Below are 23782 nucleotides of genomic sequence, written 5' to 3'. Positions count from 1 at the left end.
GACTCTGTAACTGAAGCAGTCCTGAAAGAGCAACAGTGACCGTTCAACCGACTTTATCACTGAATGCTTGCGGTCACAGGACGGCGACTCCCAAAGACCCCATTCACCTCAACAGCATCTGACCAACTCCGACGGAACCACGACCGAATCTACAGCATCAGCAAAACTGCATCCTACGCCCAGCCGCCCCTGTGCCACTGGTGGTGTAGTTCTTGTGTTGGCCATTGGGCCTTCAGTGATGACTTCGACACCAGGAGGTTTTGTTCCACAATTTGGTGGCCTGCTCACCGCAGTCCTCAAGCCCATGACCATGTTTAGCCCTGTGGCTAACGTGTGGTCCCAGCACTCTGCACCCGGCTGCCTCTGTGCCGCTGGCGGTGTGACTCGAGTGTCTATTAGACCAAAACTTTACCACGGACCTGTAAACTCAGTTTTGCCTTCTCTGGACTAAATGTGGCTCGTTAGTAGTACTATAAACCTGTATTACATTTGCAAAATGCATTGTCTCTGTTTTCTTTCCCTCAGGAAATGCACCAGCCTAGCATCTAGAGATACCTGGCTGCGTAAGAAATTGCAAAGTAATTCTGTATGCGAATTCAAAGTAATGATATTGTAACTAATTTAATGTATACAAATTATATTTAAACTGCATATGCTTGCAAAGTATTTTTATACTAACCTGTATCAGGCCTGGCTTGGTTCTAGAAAATTAATATAACTAAACAATATTTTTATACCTACCATCTGGCTAGAGTTCAGTCCTTGAGTGTGTGAAATCATTTCTTGCCTGAGTTGTACACGTGCTTAGCACTACCCTCTGATAAGGCCTTACTGCTCGCCTACACTACCACAAATAGAAAGTAAGGTTCTTTAACCTCTGCCTACCTTTGGGGATTCACTGGACTCTGTGCACAATATACCTTACTTTTGGCATAGTATATACAGAGCCAGCTTCCTACACACCACTCTGCTACTTTGTAGGAATTCATTGAGGAGCACTCTCCAGGAGATTTTTAAATTAGGTGAGTCTGCTTATAGCTGTTAATATTTTTGTTTAACATTTAATAGCTATGTTTACTTAACTAAGCAGTAGTGAGATAAACTCTACTGAAAACCAAAACCCATTTTATGTATAGAACTTTAGCAAATCTGCAAATCATTTATCTAGGCATAGTGCCAACAAGTAATTTTGTAAAAAGTATGGATACATATTTTACAAATGGATCCCTGTTAGAAGCAGCAGAGAATATACTTATTTTGTTTTCTAATCACTTTGGCTTGGCCTGTTTGCCTTTTCCCTCTGACCCATCAGTACTTACTGCCACTGTGTGGAAGGTCTCCCACAGCTATCGCTCACATAGTGACCCATCACAGCCTTCGATTCCAGGCCCAGTTAAGAAAAGACCACAAGCACACAGCACACGGAGGAAAATAATTAGAAGTCGAATGAATAAACCTGCATGGCGCTCTTTAAGAGCCTTCTCTGGAGATGCTATCTGACGTTTGAATACATTTATATTAAGAAAACAAGTGGCATTTGTCAACGTTTGCACCACATATCCGAAACATGAATGTTTTTTAGAAAATAGAACTGTTTCTTTCCCTTCGATACATTCCGTAAGAGAAGAAAAGATACCGTCATCCTTACGTAAATTCTTTTGGCTTAAAAAGCGTTTTCATTTGTTTGAAAAGCAGTTGTGCCATCCTCTCCTGCAGGGTATATATAGCCCGCAGGTTTAGTCTCCTTTCAGAGCGAAACCAGGAAAGCAGGCTGTTCTAGACGAGAAACCCTTGCTGACAACCGCTTTGCAGAGGTGAGTGAAAGAGTGTCTGGCAGTGCTTAACTGGAGCCTGTGGTTGCTGGTGGGGTCGGCTGGCACTCATTTGTGGGGACCAACGCTTCATTTTCTTCATCAGACACTGACTGAGAGGGAAAACACACAAAGAAGAAAGCAGGGGGAAGAGAATGATGGAAAACTGTCACAAAGGGAGAAAACAGCAACATACAAGAGTGAAAGAAAGGGGCAGGCTGTGTGTGGTAGTGGATTAACTGCTCAACTGTGGCGCGAATTCCGCCGCGGTGCGGCAGTTTGAAAGAGTGCGTCGGCCAACAGAAGTGCGCAGCACTAGCCAGGAAGTGCTCGCGACAGCTGTTGGCCGACAGGAGCACGGAAGGGGTTAAAGAGGCACAAGGTGGGTCGACAATATGCATTTGATGTGCAAACATTTAATTGCACTGTCCCTGGGACTCTGAGCTTAGGTTTGGGCACTGGTACTCATTTACAAATCAAACCATGGAATCTCATATTGGACTGATGTGTAGTAAATATTGGAATATTCTAGAATATTGGCGGCCAAAATATCAGCAAGGTTAAAGAATATAGCTAGGAACAGGTTTACTTTCTAGACTCTCTGTCTATTTGTATTGCAGACAAATAATGAATAAATAAACTTACATTTAGAGATCGCTAGCGGTCTGTGCCTGGTCCCTTAGGGGATGTGAGGAGCAACACAGGTAGGAGCAATATGTATATAAAAAACTATGTTTCAAATTTTATTTATTTTTTCTATACAAGCCAAATTTAAAGTACACAAACATTAGAAGTTCTAAAGTAATAGTTATACTTTAAATTATAATTTACACATCACCTTCAAATTACTATTACTCACGCACCTTTGTATACAGTGTTGTCAACTTGCTAGCCAGACTACATTAACTTTACGATACACTGCTTACACCTGTTCATATTAAATCATTTATACTATGTGAAATCATAGCATTTATGACAACTCTTATGACATCTGAAATGAAATAATTTGTGAGAATATTGTGCATAGTAGAGTGCCAAGTTATAGTTAATGTAGTCTTAGTTTAAGTTGCAGAGTTCCTGATTTTAATGGTAAATATAGTGTACGTGTTATTTTTATTTTTAGATACTTAATTTGTTTATTTCTTTCTTAAGTACACTGTACTACATTATATTTTCCCTAAAACCCCAGAATGCAGACTAAGGGGTCTATTATAATTAAGGGTGGGCGTAGTTCGCGAAGTAGCACTTCGCGAAGCTACGCAAAGTGAAGTTCGCACTACGCGAGCTACGCGTAGCACTTCGCGAACTGCGAAGTAACATGTTCGCACTGTGCAAGATGTTGTTTTCAATGATTGCACAGTGCGGACAAGCAACCGGCACTGTGCAATCATTGAAAATGGCATCTTGCACAGTGCGAGCTGTAGTTTTCTGCTGCTCGAGTAGATTTTTACTCGAGCTGCAGCTTTCTCAACGCGAACTGGTAGTTTCTCATCGCGAGCGGTCGCGAGCATACGCGACCCCTCGCAATGAGAAACCTGACCTTCTCACGTTGGGAATCTCGCCGGGAGGTTTATTTTCCATGCTCGCGATCGCGAACAAGGAAAAAGTCTCGCCAGGATGTCATTTTGCTTGCTCGCGGTCGCCAACTTGACGTTGAGGACCGCGAGCAAGCAAAAAATGACCGCAGCACTACGCAACACTACGCTACGCGTGTTCGCACTGTGCTACGTGCAGTTCGCGTAGTGCGAAGTAGCGCGAACTTCGCAAACTACGCGAGCGTAGCGTAGTGCTTCGCCCAGGCCTAATTATAATGGCGGGCGCTTCGCCACCGCCCGTATGGCGGTGGCGATCCACCTGCCATTATCCACCACCTGCATGAAATTTACCCCCCGCCTGATTATATTGGCGGGGTACCGCGGCGGACGGGAAGACTGTACAACACTATATTTCCCCTTAAATCCTAGAATGCAGACTAAATGTGTTGTGAGCAATGTTTCCCCCTTCCAAAATTGAAAGTGCGTAATATATTTTAGACAATCCTGCATTCTGTTTTTTAAGGGGAAACATAGTGTAGTAGAGTGCATTTAAAATATTTTGCATTTCTTTTCTTTTTTAAGGCGCTAAATTTAGCTGCCTAGCGCCAATGCGGGCACCTATGAACCATAGTGCAAAGGTTCCTGCATTGCAGAGAATGATTGTTCATGTGCAGGAATGTATTCCTTCCTGCACATAAACAATCAATAATGGCGATTTGTAACTTCAATATGTGCTGCTATATGCAACAAGTTAGCAGGGAGAGCCATGCCAAGGGTCTGTCTTGACTCCAAGAGCGTGTTTTGGCTCTAAGATCCCATTCATGAGCTGCGCCACTGGAACATTTGGAATGGAAATTGTGCCACAAACTTCATCTAAATAATATAAGAAATTACCTTTAAAATTAAAAAAGTCTATTTCTTGAAAAAAACATTTCACCTTAGTGTATCCGATTATATCACTGCATTGAGCGGCATTGACTCAAGGTAATAGCTGTTAAACATGTTAAAGAGAAACATTTAACCATTCATGCCCTGACCCCTCACCCTGACGACTATACCATTACTAAAGTAAGAAGCAAGTCAGTTGTCATGTCCACCCTTTATGTGGGCTATATATTCTTATTTTACACCGAGCAATAAAGTAGTCCATTAAATCAGAGATTATTTTACAGTACTCATCCATGTTTACTTCAATGGTTTCTCATATGCAATAATGAAAAGAATAGTGGGCACGATAAAATAAAATAGTGTCCGTGGATCACACAGTTTAGTCAAATGGCCAAGCTGGGATTAATCTGAAGTTTTCACATTGCGCAATTCAGCCACTAGATTGGTATACTTTTATTGCTACTGTTTGGCATCAAAGTTTAATGCTTTGCCTTTCAATCTTCATGCATGAGGTTAGAGCATGGGCAGCGGACAGATGCCACATGACAGCTCAGCTCATTTTGAGCATGAGGGCTCAAGAGGAGCTTACGCTTACCAGTTCCTGTCATCTTGCTAGAGCCTTCAGTGGCTCACATGCCTCTGTACTTTACTCTGGGCATTCTCTGGCTGAAATAAGCTTATATAATGCGGCCAGTGTGATGCCTGTTTTGTATGTTAGGATATCTTAGCTTGCACTGCTGATCATCTTGTGCCAGTGCTGTGCATGAGGGGAACTTATACTACTGCGAAATAGTGCACATTGTGTGTGCGCTTGCTCAGAGGCTTTTACTGCAGCTTCAGATGTTGTCCATGTTCTTTGCATGCAAGGGAAGCTTGCATTGTTTCTGGCCAGATTGGTATGTGTTCTATAGGTGTGGTTGTGAGGGAAGCATTTGAGGGAAGCGTTTACTCGACTGATGATGTATCTGTTTTGTGTGTGGAAGTCTTGCTATGTGAGTCAAGACTGCACGCATACACCCTCGTGCTATCCATTACACTTGTACCAGATTTGAAATACTGCTTATTCATTTTATCAAAGAAAACTGTTAAACATTGCTGCCCAGTGCCACAATTGTTTCATGTCTTTAAAGGAAGGTTGCACTGGCCCTGCATTGTCATACTTGTTTCATGTCTTTGAATGAACCTTGCACTGGTCCTGCGATACCACACTTGTTCCATGTGATGCTCTAGGCCAGTGTTGTTTGTCTTATGTTTGTGAGCCAAGGACCCACTGCACTCCTGCTCACTGTACTCTATCTATTTGTGTTTGTTTTAGGTCTGACCTAAAGACTGTCTGAGCTGTCTCGTCAGTCTCATGTTTCCTTAAAAATAATACAGAAGCTTGCTTAGCACATATTTTTAAGTCTTTGGGAAATAGATTATCCCTCTTCACCCAATGGCTTTGCTGCCAATGATTTGCTCGGCCTAGTAGACAATCACTGGTCTTTAGGATTTCAGGTAGTCTAAGTAACATAATTCGGCCTATTACTTTGTGTTACTCTGCAACCAGAAGAATACGACCTCAGGAGATATTTCCTTTAGTTCAATCCCTTACAGAGCACCTACAGCTGCAGACTAGTGCTAATTGAGTACTGAAAGTACTGGGCGCTCTGATGCCACTGCCGCCTGATCACACCTTTCTGATGCAGGCCGACAGGCATCTTCTGGAAGCTTCAAAACTATACCAGCATTTTGAAATAGTATTTTGCATACTCAACATTTTTTACTGTTCCAAGATGACAGGCCAGTGTGAAGCTTTACTTTTACATTTTTTGTATTGAAGCACATACCCTCCACTTTTGGTTGATGTTTTTTCTTTATTTACTTATTTATTTTAGTATGTGTTTGCTCTACAAATAAAACCACTGGTTGACGTTTTTTCTTTAGTTTTTTTTCTTTATTTACTTATTTATTTTAGTATGTGTTTGCTCTACAAATAAAACCACTACCTTATTTTTAGAAGGCAAGAGGGATGTTTTTTCATGTCAAGACAGCAAATGTCCACATAAATCAGACTTACGTGGAGTGCTGGTTTAAGAGTGGCTTAAGGATTGCCTCATTGGAAATTCAGTCTTCAGTGTAGCTTACTTCTAGAGCTTTGGAGTGCACTAGTGGACTGATACAACAGATACTTGTGCCTCCTATCACACCACTTGTCCCAACTCTGCTCCTTCCTGTGAGCGGTATATCCTGTGTGAGCAGTGTGCTTGTGTGAGTGCACAATAGCCACCACGTTGTGTGAGCGCAGAGTGATGGGTGAACCTGTGTGAAAGCAGTATTAACATTATCTTTTGTGATTCAGGGTAAGTGGTTTACAGGTTGAAAGTTGTGCCTGTTTGAGTGCAGAGTGAGGCATATGCATGTGTGAGTGCAACGGTAAGGGTGTGCCTATGTGAGGCCTAACCTATTGGCTTTGGTACTGTTTTTAGGGTTTGACTTTGACTTGTATTAATGCATTGCATGGAGAGGAAATGGAATAGTGTGTATGTGAATGGTACGGAGTTTTGATATGGCAGATAAAGACTATGTCGAAGGAGGTTGAGGAGTTTTGGGGGCAGCTGAAAGAGATGTGGCCATAGTGAGGGTCCTAGCTACTTTGCTTGCACCAGGGCCCATGGCAACCTAGCTAAGCCACTGATGTTTATAGACAAAATGGGTAAGTTTACACCTGCTTGGAACTCAGAAAATGATACTCAGCAGGGAAAAATCAATTTACACCTGCGTAATTTCATATCTCAGGTCTGTAAGATTATGGCTGTGTAACTCCCACATGAGGGGAGGAAGTGGGATATAAAAGGTGCAGTCAGCCTTTTGAGTTCAAAAACACCCATAAACAGTGTTTGCTTTAAGGAGGTGCTTCTAAACCATGTGACAAACCTGGAGGTGGAAGGTGACAGGGGGGGGGTGACTGAGTTGACAGGCCAGGCTTGATAGGCGAGCAAAATCCATCCGCAACATTCCTTGTTTGCTCAACAATGTTAAATGGATAATAATGTCAAGATGATTCTAGTGGTTAATGTAATTTTTTAGAGATATGTGTTTTGTCTAGTAACCATTTTGACTCATCTTAAAGTAGCACATAGGGTTAATGCGCCTGCTTCAAAGCACCAGATGTAACATGCAGATCACAGATTTGTATTTCGTAATGAAAGCTCATAGGGTTACTGGATTTCTGACTGAGGTGCTTTGGTTGCTTTGGTTGTTCATAAGTTACAGTCTCTCTAGTGTAGCACAGTGAGCAATGAACCAGCATCAAAGAGTTGTATGCAAACAGTAAGGCAGAAATGTAGAAGCTTGTTTTGTTCTCAGCTGTGTTTTATTCTAAGGTTGATAGAAATGTTTCCTTCGTGTGTTTCTCCAGACCAAGCACTCTTAAAATATAATGCCTACCAGTATGTATGACATGTGACTCCTATAGCACGCAGCCCTCCCAGTCAAATGCAACATTACCTATACTTTAATTAACACACTTGAATGACTAATTGTCTCTGTGTAATAATCATGCAAGATGTAAAGCAATCTGACACCAGACACTGAAATGAGTAGTGTTATAAAACAAAATTAAATAAATGTCAGAATTGCTGTGGAGGGATGAGGGGCACTTTTGGAGGGTGGTAGTAAGGGAATCCAGGGGAAAGGAGGTGACGAAGAGGGAGTCAACAAAGATTGGTTCACCAGGTATCACCAATGCTAAAGATAGCAATGCCAATAAACATGGAAGCTTGTGAGTATTCACAAACCACTCTCGGACCTTTCCACACCATGAAAATGGCCAGAGGTTTTCTTCTTTACAAAACTGGAATAAATTCCTTTTGAGGATGGAAGCGGAACAGAAAACCTTGAAACTTAGTTTGTGATGGTGAAAATGGGTTTTCTGTGGGAGAAAATGTTTTCCGAAGGGAGAACAACGGCACCTGCTTTTTTACAGAACTATGATGGCTTTTCCATATGTGAAATTAGAATGTGCATACAATTCAGTATTGGGAAAATGCCTTTAAAACCTACTTGTTATTTAGAAATTATGTCTGGAAAGCTGCAACCTGCACAACTTTTCATATATACTCTTGCAAACATTTGTCACTTTCAAAAAAGGGCATAATTAAGTCCACCTGACACCTTTGAGAATTGGTTCAGACTGCACAATTTGGATACAACATCCATTTTCCAAATGGCAGCTTGTGTGGCGGCCAGAAATGCCCGGCAGGAAAAGCTGCCCTTGGAAAATGGATGTTTGTAAACATCTCTGCACCGTGTGGCAGGCACCATGAGGTGCCTGCCACCCCCAGGCCCCATAATGGAGGGTCAGGGAGGAAGGGGGCCCTGCTGGGTCCCCCAAAGTCACTTTCCAACAGCCTTTACATGTCAGATAGCCTGACATGGAAAGGCTGTCGGAAACTGACATTGTTATGCCGACGGCAGAGCCAAAGCTGGCTCCACCATCATTCATGGGATTACATTTCCGATCATCTTCCCATTGTAAGAGGAGTGGAATCCCCCTGCGGGTTTCCCTCCGACCACCGTCATCATAATACGGTGTTCGAAGGAAACCCTTGATGTCGAGTTAAAAGCCTCCAACAGTCTGTCGAATGGCTCTCCGCCCAACATCAAAATCGGGCCCACAGTTTCAAAGTACATTTAAATGGAGATTTAAATCTGCACGTATACTTTTGCCCTTTTTTGTGGTTTTGGTCCTGTGTCTTAAACCCTGTTTCTGGCATCTTTATCTGTCTCAGAAATATTCTAAGATGATTATTAGTACCTAAATTGCATGGCCTTAGACTTCATTCCACAATGTCTCTCAATTCTCTGCACTAACACAGTTTTGTTCTTAGTAGATCTCAGAAACCAAGATGTTTAAGTACGTTCTGTTGAGTGTCCTCCTGACCATGCATGTGCAGAAGTCTGCTGCTGGCTGTGTATGTGACCCGAAACAAGTAGAAAACTGTGAGTAATATGCATATGCAATTTGAAATGTTACAGTATGTGGAACTCCTTTTTGAGTATCCTGAAAACAAAGTCCTGCTCTACCAAACCTGAGAGAGGCACTCTGTCCTGTCTCAAGGTCATGACGGAGGCAGCCATCCCTGACTACTGTATCATATCTGGAGGCTTCCACTCACAAGGGGCATCCACAAGAAGCAACATTTCTAATTATTGAGATACACAAAAGGGCATTCACCTGACACAGTGCAGGAAGCACTAGCCTCATTTCCCTGCACTCCAAAATTCAACGCAACACTTCTGACTGCTTGACACATATTGGACCTCTTTGATGAAGTAGCAAAGTATATTCCTACATATGGAAATTTAAAAATGGGAATAGTATATTTAAAAGGCAGATTGTCTGATGACAAAATGTCCAAAATAATTGTAAAGACAGTAAAGAGATACATTGAAGTTTAAAGTATAGGAAATGAAGTACCACATGAATAACTATAATGAAGTCATACAAGTTGTCTTGACAAGTTAGGTCTATCAAGCAAAACAGTGTATGCAAATGAACACAACACAAACTACAATGCCTATATTGCAATAGGAGATCGGAATGAGAGAAAGGAATGTGAAAGTTAGAGAACAAAGGAAAGCAAACAATGCTTTGTACTTAGGTTCTCACAAAATATGTGTTTTGGCAATAACAGAATGAGATGAGATTCCTTGCATTCTAAATACCAAGGGCCTGATTACAAATTTGGCGGTGCAGAGTGCACCGCCATACTGGTGACCCAGTCCTGCACCACCAAGCCTGTGGTCGGGCTGCCTGCCAGATTAGGAGTTTCCTCCTGACTGGCGGGCTTTTTTTGCCATGCTGCACGCCATGGACTGTAAAGTCTATGCCGTGTAGAAACTGGGGTGCATGCAAACAAGGGGGCACATGTTGCCCCACTACATGCATCCACAAGGCATGAGGCACAAGGGGGCCCTGTAGAGTCCCCATTGTTTCCTCTTCACTGCGGTTTTCATGGAGGAGGAACCACCATGAGACCTGTGGCAGAGAGGAAACTCTTAATATGCTTGGACTGCAGCATTTCTGCCAAGCATATTACTGCCACTAAGCCACCACGCCACTACCAGGGAACAGCTGTTCCCTGGCACTGATGGTGGTCCCAGGGTAATGCGACCACCCAACTCATAATGAGGCAGTCGGACCGCCAGTGCGGCGGTGGCTGGACCACCACCGCAGTGCCACCACGTAATCAGGCCCTAAGACAAAACACCTTGTGCTGCCAGTTTATTATTAATACTTAAAAGGGAATGCTTGCAGATTCTATACATCAAAGTAAGTAATTGCTAGAGAAATGATATATCATGTGTACTGTTAGAAAATGTAATCATTGCTGAGAAATGTTTACCCTGTGTCTTTCACCCCATACCACAACATAAACAGTACAAATACAAATTGACTCTTTCTTTTACCATGCACCAATATGGATGTTAACCTTCAGCTCAGTACATTTAGCTCCTGCTCCACCAGCTCAACAAAAAATTATTTTTCAGTGCACTGTTTGATATTCTGACAAAAAGTAAGATTTCACACCTGCAGAAATGATAAGGTGTATGGGGCATATTTATCATACTTTCATGCAGTGCAAGGCAGCAAGCCACCTTGCTTTGTTGTGCTGCATGAAAAGGAAAGGGCAAGAATGTGCTGTATTTAACATCATATGCCACATTCCTGTACTTTCCTTACGCTGGCACAGATTTGGCAAGCAGGATTGTTTTTGTTCAGAAAGGGACACTTTTCTGAGGAAAAATAATCCTGAAAGGGATTTTCTTCTTTCTATGTGTGCTGCAGAAAGCATCACACATAGAAAGAGGAAAAAACAAGGAGGAATAAAGATATTTCTCCTCGTTATGCCTACCTTTGAATGCACCAAAATCCATAGGTGAATGTGTGGGCACACCCATGCACTACCCATGGAACACCTCCCTGGGCCAGAGTAACACAAAGCAGTGATTTGCACTTCCTTTGGCTAAGCCAAATTCATAAAGCCATGCAGAACCACGCAAGGTGGTCTTGCATGGCTTAATAAATCTGACTATAGTGTTATGTCGCACTTGCACCCCTTGCATGGCACAAGGGCGATGCAACACTATGATAAATATGCCACTAAATGGTCATATTTTTTAAGTATAATATGAGGACTAAATTATGGACAGACTTAAATGTACCTTAGGGTAGTGGTTCTTAACTTTTTGACTTCTGTGGAATCCAACTAATATATTACTGGAATCAGAGAAGAGGCATAGGGGTCGCTTGTGCTCCTCTGCTCCTCTTCTTTGGCACAGGCTTCCAGAATGTCTTGCAGACAATCCTGAAGCTGCTCTCACATGGGAGCAGCTTCAGGATTGGCATGAGCACCCATATGTAGCTTCGGTTGGAGAGCTTTACTGCCCATGATGGTTTGGTCAGGCTCAGACGGCCAGCCAAACCATCATGCGCAGTGAAGGGAGTGCACTTCCACTTTGCTCAGTGCTGTAATCCCCTAGGTCCTGACCCCAAGACTCAGCAGGAAAGGAGAAATAAAATGAGTGTTGTTTTATTTTTCCTTTGCTGACATTTTTGGGGGGTGACGCTCCTCCGCAATAACGGAGGAGCGACCACTGGGTGTGATCTCCTCCTTGCAGAATAGCCAGTGTGGATGTGAGCCCAAAAGGAGCTCTTCAAAGGGGAATCTGCCTTTGAAGGGAAAATGGTAATTACTCATCGAAGGGGCTGCTCTTTTGTTTTAGCAGACAGGTTGGCCTCGCCGGCAGAGAGAGAGGAGCCACTGTCTAACAGGTTTTTTGAGGGGAGTGTAGCCCACAGGTAACCACACCTCTGGGTTGTCATAGGGAGCTCACACACTGAAAGAAATGTAGGGTGGGTCATTCTGGGCTACTGGATCTGGAAGACCTTTGGCTAATTAGGCTCCTCTTCTCCGTAGGCTTGTACTGGGCATAAAAGTGGCAACCCTGTCACCAAGACCTCTGATCACTTCCGTACTGGAGGAGGACTACAGGAGGACTGCACTGCAGTTCCCTGGACCCAGCAAAGAGTAGCTGCACCAAAGACTAAACTGCATCTGCTGCACCTTGGAATAGCAATGAAAGAAATGTGCCTGTGTTGCCCCACTAGTGGAAAAGTTGTCCATACGTTCCAGACAGAGAAGGCTCCTCCAAGAGTCAGTTGGTTGACTCCCTGCTATGGACACAGGATCATGGAAACTGAGAATCCTGCACCCTTGAGAGCCTGAGGTACGACTTGGAAGACCAAGTTCTGAACCTCAAACATTTCAGCTGAGTCTGAATGTACAGCCCTCTGTACGGATATGGTCAAAAAACAGTACAGCCTTGTTCTTGAAACAGGATTGACTGCTGTCCTCTAATCTGTCTACCATTGCCATTGAACCCCTTGCATCCAGACTGCGCCAACACCATATTGAGCACGGCCTCAAGTATGTGGGTTGATTAATAGTGGTATCAATGTATGTAGATCATGTGACAAATTTAGTTTAAAAAAAACCTGAGATCCACCTCATGCCCTCTCTGCAAATATTTAATTGATTTTAACACCTCTGTTAACTGATACAAGTGAGTGATCTTCCCGCGCACTGCTGTGACGTCTCACTTTGATACAGAGATTCCTCTAAAATGGGCGGGAGCTGTGCTCAAATTTTCAGGGCAGGGATCTGGATAAGTAAAATTATGAAGATGATTTGGAGGGAGAATTACGGCAGGGCCATAGCATGGCTGGAAGAGAGAGTCAAGGTTTGAATTGCTTTGTCCCTGTCTATGGTGGGGAGAAATGTGATCACCAAAATGGTAGTCCTGTTTAATCTCCTCCAATCTCTTTATGAATATCACCATTCCCCTGACAAGAACATTCTTTGGCTACCTTTGCTCACTTTTGGTTGGTAGACATGTAAGGGCAGACAGCTGAGGCTGGCATGGGTGGCATATTCACTCATGGTTCCATCCAATGCCATACCAGACACACATCACAGAGTAGTCTGACAATGCTGACCACGTCCTATAAGGTTTACAGTGTTGGCTGGAGTGGGATGCGTCACAGATCTAGGAGACAGTGCTTGCATTTGACTTAAGTGAGCATCACATGGAAATATGCGCTGCCTCTCACTGTGGAGGAAAGGGTCCAGCTGCACCTGAACCACCTGAAACTGCTATCAATGAGAGATTTATACCCTGCAGGAAGCTTAATTGGCTTGCAGTATATACAAGCTGCTGTGGAGATTGTGCCTGTAGAACCTGCTTCTGTATTACAGGTTACTTAGCACTAACAAGAAACTACATTGCACATTCCTGCAGGAGCCCAAGAGTATGCAGTCGCTGGACTATATTGTAGACACGGTCTTCCTCTGATGACTGATTACATAGCTATAGTCTACCATGCAGAACACTGCCCCTGTGATAAAGCCCTGACCTTTGTCTTAAGAACTGGCTTTTCGAATGACCCCCAACAGAGCTGCTCACACCCACCCCTCAGCGCCTTGAGACCCTAACGGGTGAGTAGTGCGCTCTACAAAACCCTGATTAATTGATTGAAAGAAAGACCGTCACCCAGGCCCTCATCAGCAGCAGCCTCGACTACGGAAACGCCCTCTACGCGGGAGCCCCAACCAAGCTCTTCAAACGACTACAACGCATCCAAAACGCCTCGGCCCCCACTTGAGAAACCTACACTGGCTCCCCGTCAACAAGAGGATATACTTCATGCTCCTCATCCACGCACACAAAGCACTCAACAAGACCGGCCCAGCCTACCTCAACAGACGGCTCTCCTCTACATCCCTAACCGCCAGCTACGCTCCATCGATCTCTCACTCACCACTGTCCCACGCATCTGAAGAACAACCACCGGCAGGAGATCCTCCTCCCACCTCGCCGCGGACATGGAACACCCTCCCACTGAGCCTACGACAGACCCAAGACCTGCTCACCTTCAGGAGGATACTCAAGACCATTAGTAGCGCCACCCCCCAGCACCTTGAGACCCTCGCGGGTATGTAGTGCACTTTACAAATGATTGATTGATTGATCGATTGATTGATTGATTGATTGATGTCCTAGTGGAAAGATTCAATGACAGTGGCATCACAGGCAAGCAGTGGTGATGCTGCTGCAAAACAACCAAACTGTTCTCACCTAATTATAGAATATACCTGATTGACATTAGGTTCCTGCACATACTGTACCACACCCCTGTTTAACTGTTTCAAATCGGGTTATGGAGAAACTCCAGATGAACGCAATGTAATGAGGAGGATGCAGTTTTTATCCACCTAGCCTAGTGCTGCCCTTAGGTCACTGGGTTCTGGGATGGAGTGTATGGGAATGGTTTCAGGGAGCGAGGTTCCTAGAAACCACTCTATTGACTTCTATGGCGGTTTACCCATGCAACCTGTAACGTTGCTGGAGACTACTTCAACCAAGAGGTAACTGTTCAACTGAGCCTGACTGGTTCCTAAGACTGGAGTCCGCCCTCACAAGAGTGCCCTTAAAGACGTTTTCAAGTGACTTGTTGTGACTAGCCCTGTACCATGAGTTGCTGTAGAGGATAAATATGTATTGCGTCAGTGAAAATAATTGATATATTGTTTCTTTGAAAATTCATATCTCAGGAACCCTGTGGCGAATTTTTGTCTTTGAGGTGTATATTGAAAGATAAAAATACAATTTAGTTTTAGAGATTGGGGTTGGATTTTTATTGTGTTGTGTTTTCTCGTTATTTAACTGTTTTGATACTTATTATTGCTTTTCACCTGATCCTGTGATATAGTCTGACTTCTCTGAGCCACAGCTCCCCAGGAATGAGCAAACGTTTTACAAATGAACCTGACTAGACCTGATACAGAACTGTGACACGTTGAGGTCGCACAACCGCACCCTATAATAAACCACTTTTTACAAACACATCAAACATCTTACAAAATAGATATTAACCCATTCTTCTCTTCCTATACATCAAAATGGTTGTAACTGAGCTATCCTGCACTGCTCTGTTTATGTGGCAACACTGTCATCTTCAAACTGCAACTGAAAGCAGCAAGGCTCAATAGCAGGTACATTTAAATATTTGGTGAATTGCCATGCAGGTATTTTTGTACATGGCAGTTTCTCTTTCTCCTCAGATATGGTCGATATATTGTGCTCTGAGTTAGTTGGTAACTAAAACAATGCTATCATTAACTTTGTACATAACATCAAACCCTGTTCCTTACTATGAAAATGCTTCTCTTCTTCAACAATATTTGTATGCCTTTATGTTTCACTTGAAGCACAAAATGTCTATTTCCATAACCTCAAAATGTTTGTTTTCTGTTCCATCAGTGTGCCGATCCAGTTGCTACAATATTTTCCATGGCTATATCCATATCAGAGACCCAAAAAAAGAGAGCAGGAATGACTGCCACCCTATTAGATCCTTGCATACACTCTTGCTCAACATTATGTGGTGATGCCCGTTGCTGGCCCCTTTTGCAATTTGTGCTACCCTTCTAAAAAGGATCATGCCGACTGGGATTGACCTTGGCAGCGAAATTGCGTTCATCGAGTAGTTTCTGTTCCTCCCTCCATATAACATTTTCCTTCCAACTCATGGATTCTATGGCATTGCCCAGGGCTTTAAACTGTTCCTGAGGAGGCCTGCATATGCCTGCCTCTGAATCTATTTTTATTCCCAAAAAACCTGCCTGGTTGCTTGAGCTTCTGCTTTTTGTCCTGCTTAGTTGGACAACCTAAGGCATAAGCCAATTGTGTGAACTAAGCTAATATGCTATTGCACTGCTGTGATCTAGCCTTGTCATCAAATAGAAAGTCAGCAAGATAGCGTAGCTTCCCACCTTATGGATAATATTTTCAAACCACTCCAAGAAAATAGTAAACATTTTGAAGTATGCACAAGACACATTGGCATCTATTTATCGAAAACATATTTCCTCTGAAATTTGAACCCCACCGGATGGAAGTTATTGGGTTACACAGGTAGCAAAGGCTGTTATATTTATATCTGCCTTTTGTCATCATGGCTTCCGCACCAGAAACTCTCACCACATCAACTCCATTGTCAAGTTAGAGATAGAATACAGAACAGTAGTTGTATTTTATAAAACCTGTGAAGAGCACATGCATCCTTCCTAGCATGAGCTCCTTTAATATACTCTACCTGACCACTTCAGATTGTCCGGCCACCGATTTGATATTTCTGCTATCGCTACTGCTTATTGGGCATTTGTAAGGGATGTGGAACGCTATCTCAAAGAATTTAAGTAAAATGTCTACTTCAGACAACCTCTAAAACTCATTAGGCAATTGTCTTAATTTTACCTTGTGAATGGAGGTGGTGCCCTTCCAAATTTAACTGCAGGATGAACATTCTTTTTCTCGAGGGTCATAGCCAGGTGGTCTTGATCATGCATGGTGTTCCGGTGAACTATTGTGAGCTGTATTCCTTCTGGTTCATTCCCTTTTTATTCCACAATCAGTTGGGTGTTTGCCTGCTCTTGATGCTCCTACACATGTGCATGAATTTACAGGCTGGTACATAGCAATCGCCCTTGTCAAAACACCAGTAGATATTGTGATAACCCTACCTGCCCCTGTAAGGCTTTTGCTTATTAAATGGGTTGAAACTGTCACTTTCAATTTTGCATGCCCAAAATGGCTGCTTAGGGTTGGTGGCCACTGCCTGGCTGCAACCATTTTGTGCACGTAGCTTAACACATTTTCATGGTCCCATTCTAGCATGGGTCATGTTTGCATCTTCAATCTAAAACCATGATTATTCTTACAGTGTTTCTTGTAGTGGAAAATTTAATTAAATTCTTTCCTTCAAATCCTTTCTTTCACGACAAAGGAGTGAGGCTTGCTAATCTGTTTGACTTGACAACAATAGAGTGCCCCAGGGGAAGCCCTTCTGTAAGTAGATGCTGGTGTGGTTGTTGCTCCTGTGTTCCTCTCTGCCCTTTTCATGCTAAAGTTGTGTCCACCACTTGCATTAATTTGTCGGTCCTGTTGTCATTTGCCATGAGTATGTTGGTGCTATGGGGTTGTTCCTCCCTGTATCCTTGGCCCTGAAGCTGTTCCCCCATGTTGCTTTTCCGACCTAGGTTGAAACCACAACCACCTAAGGTCCCTTCTTGCTCGACTGGCCATGTGTTGCTCAAAGACTTTAAACATTGTAAAACAATTGCACTAATTCGCTCACCATTTCGTGTAGATGCATTGGGGCTGGTTTATGTTGTCACTGTGTTGGCCTCAGACATCAGGTCTTTTGTCTCATAATCATTTTGGTTTGCTTCCCCTGTTTCCCAGCTCTTGACTGGTGTGGATTTTGCTTTGCCTGTGCCAATAGCTGGTCCTCTTCTTGAGCCTGGTTAGGAGAAGATTGCTCCACCACTCTGAGCTTTTCTGGCATGGCCTTTGACTATGGCTCTTTGACTTTCTCAATCCTTCCACCAAATAATTCCCACATTAGCGAGTTCTTCCCATGCTTGGACCTAATTGACTTTAAGATAAGAGAATATCCTCCACATCGGGGGAGCATATATCTGTGCTCCATTCTCTCATGCCATAGTATTACTCCTCTGCCTTTGTGCAGCCCCTACCATCCCCTTGCTCCTCTTACCGGCATTTGCTACTGCCTGAGGGGCCAAGTGGCTGGGCACAAAACCTATATGCTGACTTATTCTTTATTGCTAGTATAAACAATAAGAGAGCGAGGAGCAAGAGGGGGTACATCCTTTTCCCCAAATAAATGTACAAAGCAACAATAGGGACGGACCCTGCGAGGGAATCCGAATTCACTGCATCAAAGGACCAGAAAATAGGAAAAAAACATTACGTTTTTTAAAACAACCTTACCCACCAATCTAGTCGGTGGCATGCTTCGTCATCAGGTTCCCACCTGGGGTGCCGAGTGCATTCCGGGTGTGCTTTGACGCATGAGTTACAGCGGGGCAGGTGTTTTTATTGTGTTTTGGGAGTGAGTTCAATGTGAAGGTTTTTAAAATTGCCTCAAGGATCCTCCTTGATAAATAAAGTGTTTTAATGATGAGAATCTGGGACAAGGTTAAAAAGAAGAAAGAGATCAGATATTACTAGGCCTGAATTGGTCTGGAATATCCTAGTGATGGTCTACATGTTTCAGCTTGTGTTCTAAGATTTACTAGGCTTTCTTCAGGACCAGTAAGTGGTATGAAGACAAAACAAAGGCCTCGTGAAATATCATTGCACATGCTAAGGTGCACTGTGAGTGCAGGGGTGATCCCGTACTTACGTTTTTTTCACTAATGCGCTATGTCCGTAAGACAAAGCAAAAACATCACTGTGCAATGTTAATGGAACTTAGGTAGGTGCTAAGTGATTCTCATGTCCCATCTGTATTACAGACAGTCAGCAAATAGCAACCCACGTCAGCATCACCGTGACGTCTGGCATACATTGGTGCAAGATGTGTTCGGAGAACTATACATGTGGATTCCCTGTTATACATCCAGAAGACTGTTATCTTAAAGGCATGTGATCGCTAGGTTAACCACAGAAACCTATAGTGCATTGTGGTTGCTATGTGATCTTAATAAAACCATGATTGCAAACATGGGCATGAAAAGCATCAATGTTGCCCACTGGGTCAGGGTAGACAATGGTCCAACCTGCCTTAAATGGGTATAGGACATCATCATTAAGGGTCCCTACCCTTCGGAAACCTCTGAGTAAAATGAGATAGAACATAATTATGGCATTCACTTATTTTTTTTAAAAAGATTAAAGTTTCAAAAGAAACTTCCTTCAGTGCAACTGCTTATTAGCAGCATGGATCTCGGTGGGGGCGGGACCTGTAGTTACACGTTAGGAAATGAAAGAAAGAAGGGTGGACCATGTCTGTAAAAAAAGTCAGACTACCTAAATGCAAAGCCTCCCCTGTTTTTTTACCGAGAAAACCCACTTAATTCGTCAAGGTTGACCGCCCTCCTTGGTACCTAATGTTGACCTGCGGTGCGGGATCCCGAAGATATTTGCAAGTTGAGTTTCGCTGGTTAAATGCAAAAAGCAGCAGACCCTGGCTCGTATGCAATGGGCGTGGCATGTGCTCATAAGCGTCGCAGTGATGTCATTGTCACAAGCCTACATGATTGGATCGGTTGGGCTATGCTTCTACCAAGACAGAGTCAAGAGCAGAAAAAGACTGTGCCATGTGATTTTATCGAAAGGGGACATTAGGGAAGAAGTATCGGGTTAGCCCTTAATTATAGCCCCTAATTCAGTCTATTTTAAAAGAAATATGTTATTGGACACGGAGAGAATGGAAAACGTTAGGCCAATGTGAAGACACATAATTGTATTGTAGGAAAAGTATATTCCGTGGTATGGTGCAAAAAAAGAAATAATATATATTCCAAAGTATGGTGCAAAATTTGAAAGCATGTCATAGTACGTGTAAATTACAGGGGACTCGAGTCAGATATGCCTGAGTGTGGTAAAGACCAATATGGCTAGCTGTATTTAGTGTAGGAGAGCCATTGTGTCAGGTAATTGAGGTACAGTGATCCCCAGGATCTAAATTTGTCTATAAACAGCGTATATACAAAAGCTTTACTGATTTTTAGCAGAATGGACATGTGGCAAATCAGACACAATGTTGAACCGCTATTAAGGGCATTCCAGGGGATATTATCGTTCAAGCCTTCTTTGTGAGTTTACAAGCGATAGACCCATCTCTGGTCTTTTTTTAGTAGGCGGCTCTCTAGGTTAGATTGGCACTTTTCAATTTGTTCACTGACCCCTTATTGGAGGTCATTAGTTGTATGCCCTGTAGACAGAAAGTGATCAGTCATTCTTGCTGTGCTGCATCGGCATCTAATATTGCTAAGATGTCCACACATTCTTATAATACTTTCTGGCTTGTCATTCCGATGTGGCGTAAGCCACAAGAGCAGGTGGTCATATATATCACAGTGCTGGAGTTGCAATTCGTATGTTTCCTGAGATGCAGGTCTTTCCAAGTTCCAGATTTAGTTTCTTTGCGGCATCAGTCATGTGACAGACACTACACTTACCACATGGGAAGTGTCCTGTCACATTCAGTAGTCCCCAGGTGTTGAGAACTGTGTGGGTCTGTAGTTCCAAATTTCTTGGGTGAGTTGTTACTAAACTGTCTTTTAAACTTCTCGCTCTCCTTGAGAAAAAAATAGTTTTTTCCCAGCGTAACTTTCCTGTTTGCAAAATCTTCCAATATTTGTTGATTATATTAGATACCTGGTTAGAGACAGTGCTGTATGTGGTTACACAGGTGAGCGGTATCATGGTGTCAGTTCTGGGTGTTTCTACTAATCGGGCATCCCTATTCTGGTTCCGGGCACGTTTCTAGGAGGTGTTTAAAATCCTCTCTGGGTAGCCATATTCTCTCAGTTTTGTGGAGAGGGCTGATGCTTGTTTTTTAGAGTCTTTAACATCACTGCAGTTCCTCTGTATGTGGAGGCACTGCCCGAAGGGGAGATATTCTCTCAGTGTCCTTGGGTGGAAACTCCCAAATTTTAGTAGTGAGATTCTTGCTATTGGTTTATAGTAGGTTTTTGTTCTAAGTTTCCAATTCTCGGCAATGATGTCGATGTCTAGAAAAGAGATCTTAGATTTATCAATGCAGGGGCTGAACTTCAGATTTTTGTTTCAGGAATTTATCCAGTTCAGAAAAGGGGCAAGGGTCTCTTCCTGTCATTCCCAAATCAGCAATACGTTATCAATGTATCGTTTGTAGAATGTGATGGTATCTTTAAAAGGATTGTTGGAGTTAAGGATATACGTGTTTTCGAATTCGAAAACATACAGGCCCGCTACACTCGGGGCTAATGTGCTGCCCGTGGAAGTGCCGTAGGTCGGTAAGAAAAAGGGTTCATTCAAATTCAAAGAAATTCTCTTTTAATGCGAATTCAGTGCTTTCAAGAATGAAGGACCTAGGAGTATTATATTCCCATGTTGTTCCCTCTAGGACCGCCTTCAAAACCTTGATCATGTCATCCTGAGGGAGGGGGGCTCATATAGAGACTCTCAATGTCTGGACTGACCAACAGGGAAGTGTCAGCATTAGAACTGATTGTATTCAATTGTCTCAATCGATCCTTCATATTGTTTAAATAAATAGAGTTTGTTTTTTACAATGGGTTTTAGGAAGAAGTCACAAATGTGTCACAGAGGTTCCAAAAGGGAGCTGATTCCAGAAACTATTGGGCGACCTGGGGAAGGGTTCTCATTTTTATGTATTTTAGGCAGAGTATAGACGTATGGGACTTTTGCCTCTCCTGTTTGTAAAAAGTCTACCTCTCATTTGACAATCTCTCCCCTTATTTCTGCTCACTCTGCCAGGACTTTCATTTTTCCTTTGAGGGTTTCTGTTGGATCATTTTGTAGCAGTCTATAGTTTTTTTGATCACCCAATAGGTGTCTGCATTCTTTTTGGTAGTCTTCTTTATTTTGGAGAACTACTCCTCCCCCCTTGTCAGCTTGTTTGATGGCAATCTCACTGTTATTGCGAAGAGTGTCAACTGCTGTGAATTCATCTTTACTCATGTTATTAAATTTTTCAATCTCTTCTATCCTTTCCACTTCATTAAATACTGCTTGTTCAAAGGTTATGAGCTCAAACGGTATTGTGCTTAGCGGTGGACTGAATGTATACTTGGGTCTTAAGCTTGTATCACCCTTATTTTCTAAATCTTCCCCAGTTCACAATGCAACTTAAATTTGTCTAGGCAAGCTGTAGGTACAAAACCCAAACCTTTGTTCAGTATGTTTACTTCGGCTGGTGTTAAAATGTGGGACGATAAGTTGATAACTAGACTCTGTGTGAGCTTGTCCCGGCTTGTGGGTCCCTTAGGGCTGGTTTCTGGGTTTCTGTTGTCGTTGTCACTGTGTTGGCCTCAGACACCAGGTCCTTTGTCTCATAGTCATTTTGGTTTGCTGCCCCTATTTCCCAGCTGTTGACTGGTTTGGAATTTTTTTTGCCTTTGCCAAAAACTGGTCTTCTTTTTGGGCCTGGTTAGGAGAAGATTGTTTTACCACTCTGAGCTTTTCTAGCATGGCATTTGATAAAGGCTCTTTGCCTGTCTCACTCCTCCTACCAAATAATTGCCACATTAGCGAGTCCTGCCCATGATTGGACCTAACTGACTTTGAGATGAGAAAATATCCTCAACATCGGGGGGAGCAGATCTGTGTGCTCTATTCTCTCATGCCATAGTATTACACCTCTGCCTTTGTGCAGCTGCTGCCATCCCATTGCTCCTCTTACCGGCATTTGCTACTGCCTTAGGGGCCAAGTGGCTGGACACAAAACCTATATACTGACTTTTTCTTTATTGCCTCAGAGCCTTTTGTCATCGTGTACTGGTGATCTGATGAGTGGGCTGCCTTACTGCTCCCTGACCTAGCCCCACCACACTTCTTGCCCCCTTGTACTAGTACTTTGTGGTGTCCCTTTGTTCTGCCTTGCTTGGCACAGCTCCCTTTTTGAATTTCATCTCGCTACTAGTGCAATTTTTTCACCAACTTGGATGCTTCTTTCCTTCTTATGAGAAGCAGCTACTGAGTGTAGATGCCAATGTTTGTGGTTTCAGTATCAATCAGTATTAATCCAAGCAACTGGTGAATCATCACCAGCTAACTACATGTCATTTGTCTGTTCCATATGAGGCAGCATTGTCACGCAAGACCACTTTGCTCCTGCATCTACCTCCTATGATGCAATGGTTCCCAAGGACTCATTTGTATTTAAATTAATTTAATTATTTTAAACTCTTTGAATTAGCTCAAACAAACACAGATAGCGTTTTATTACAGAGTGCCAGTAGCCACTCTGTAGTTATAGTTAAGGTTACCAGAGATAGGAATTCCTCTGATTTTTCACCATTAATTACTTTGCATCTGCTTAAAGTTGAGATTCATCAAGGGGTGAAATTAAAAAGGGGGGTGCCAAACACGTTTGGGCACCAATGCAGTTCTCAAAGACTTTGTACTCCGGCATAGTGTGAAAATGGCTGGACAGATTTGAATGACATTTGGCACGATTATGCAATATGAGGGGTAGATGATTCTTTTGAGTACTACAGGTAAGTAGGGTAAGTATTTTTTAAAGTTATAAGGCATTTTATCTTAGTGATATCTGTATTCATGGTAGCCTCACAAAATTTTACGGGATTACAGAGGAACATAGCAATGACAGGTCCTTATGTGATAGGCTAATGACTGCCTTTACAAAAGTTAAAAGCAGCCATGTTGTTTTAGGCTCACTTTGGCTGTGTTCTGCGTTTCACCCTTAGATAGAGGTAAGTATTAGGTTTGATATTTTCCCCCTACCTAGTACCAATTTATTAAAGTGGTAATAGGTAGGGAAAATATTTATAAGTTTCTATATAGTTTTAAAACAATTACAAAGTACCGGATACTTCCTCAGAAGTAATGCAGAACGTAATTAAATAAATATGTTACAAATGTAAATGTACACTGTAATATACTATA

General features: G+C 42.8%; 1 protein-coding gene across 1 annotated transcript in view; it reads left to right on the top strand.

Moving 5' to 3' along the window:
• Positions 1-1755: 1755 nt before the first annotated feature.
• The window catches only part of LOC146812208 (uncharacterized), a 381145-nt gene continuing 359118 nt past the window's right edge, over positions 1756-23782 (top strand). Inside the window, exons 1-2 of the mRNA XM_085619240.1 lie at positions 1756-1814; positions 9109-9217. Of these exons, the coding sequence (XP_085475366.1) occupies positions 9124-9217 (94 nt within the window). The 5' untranslated portion in view covers positions 1756-1814; positions 9109-9123. The remainder of the gene's footprint in view (positions 1815-9108; positions 9218-23782) is intronic.

The sequence above is a fragment of the Triturus cristatus genome, chromosome 7 (assembly GCF_964204655.1).
Source record: "Triturus cristatus chromosome 7, aTriCri1.1, whole genome shotgun sequence".
Taxonomy (NCBI): domain Eukaryota; kingdom Metazoa; phylum Chordata; class Amphibia; order Caudata; family Salamandridae; genus Triturus; species Triturus cristatus.
The sequence above is the reverse complement of the archived record's forward strand: the minus strand, read 5'-3'. Positions and strand labels throughout refer to the sequence as shown.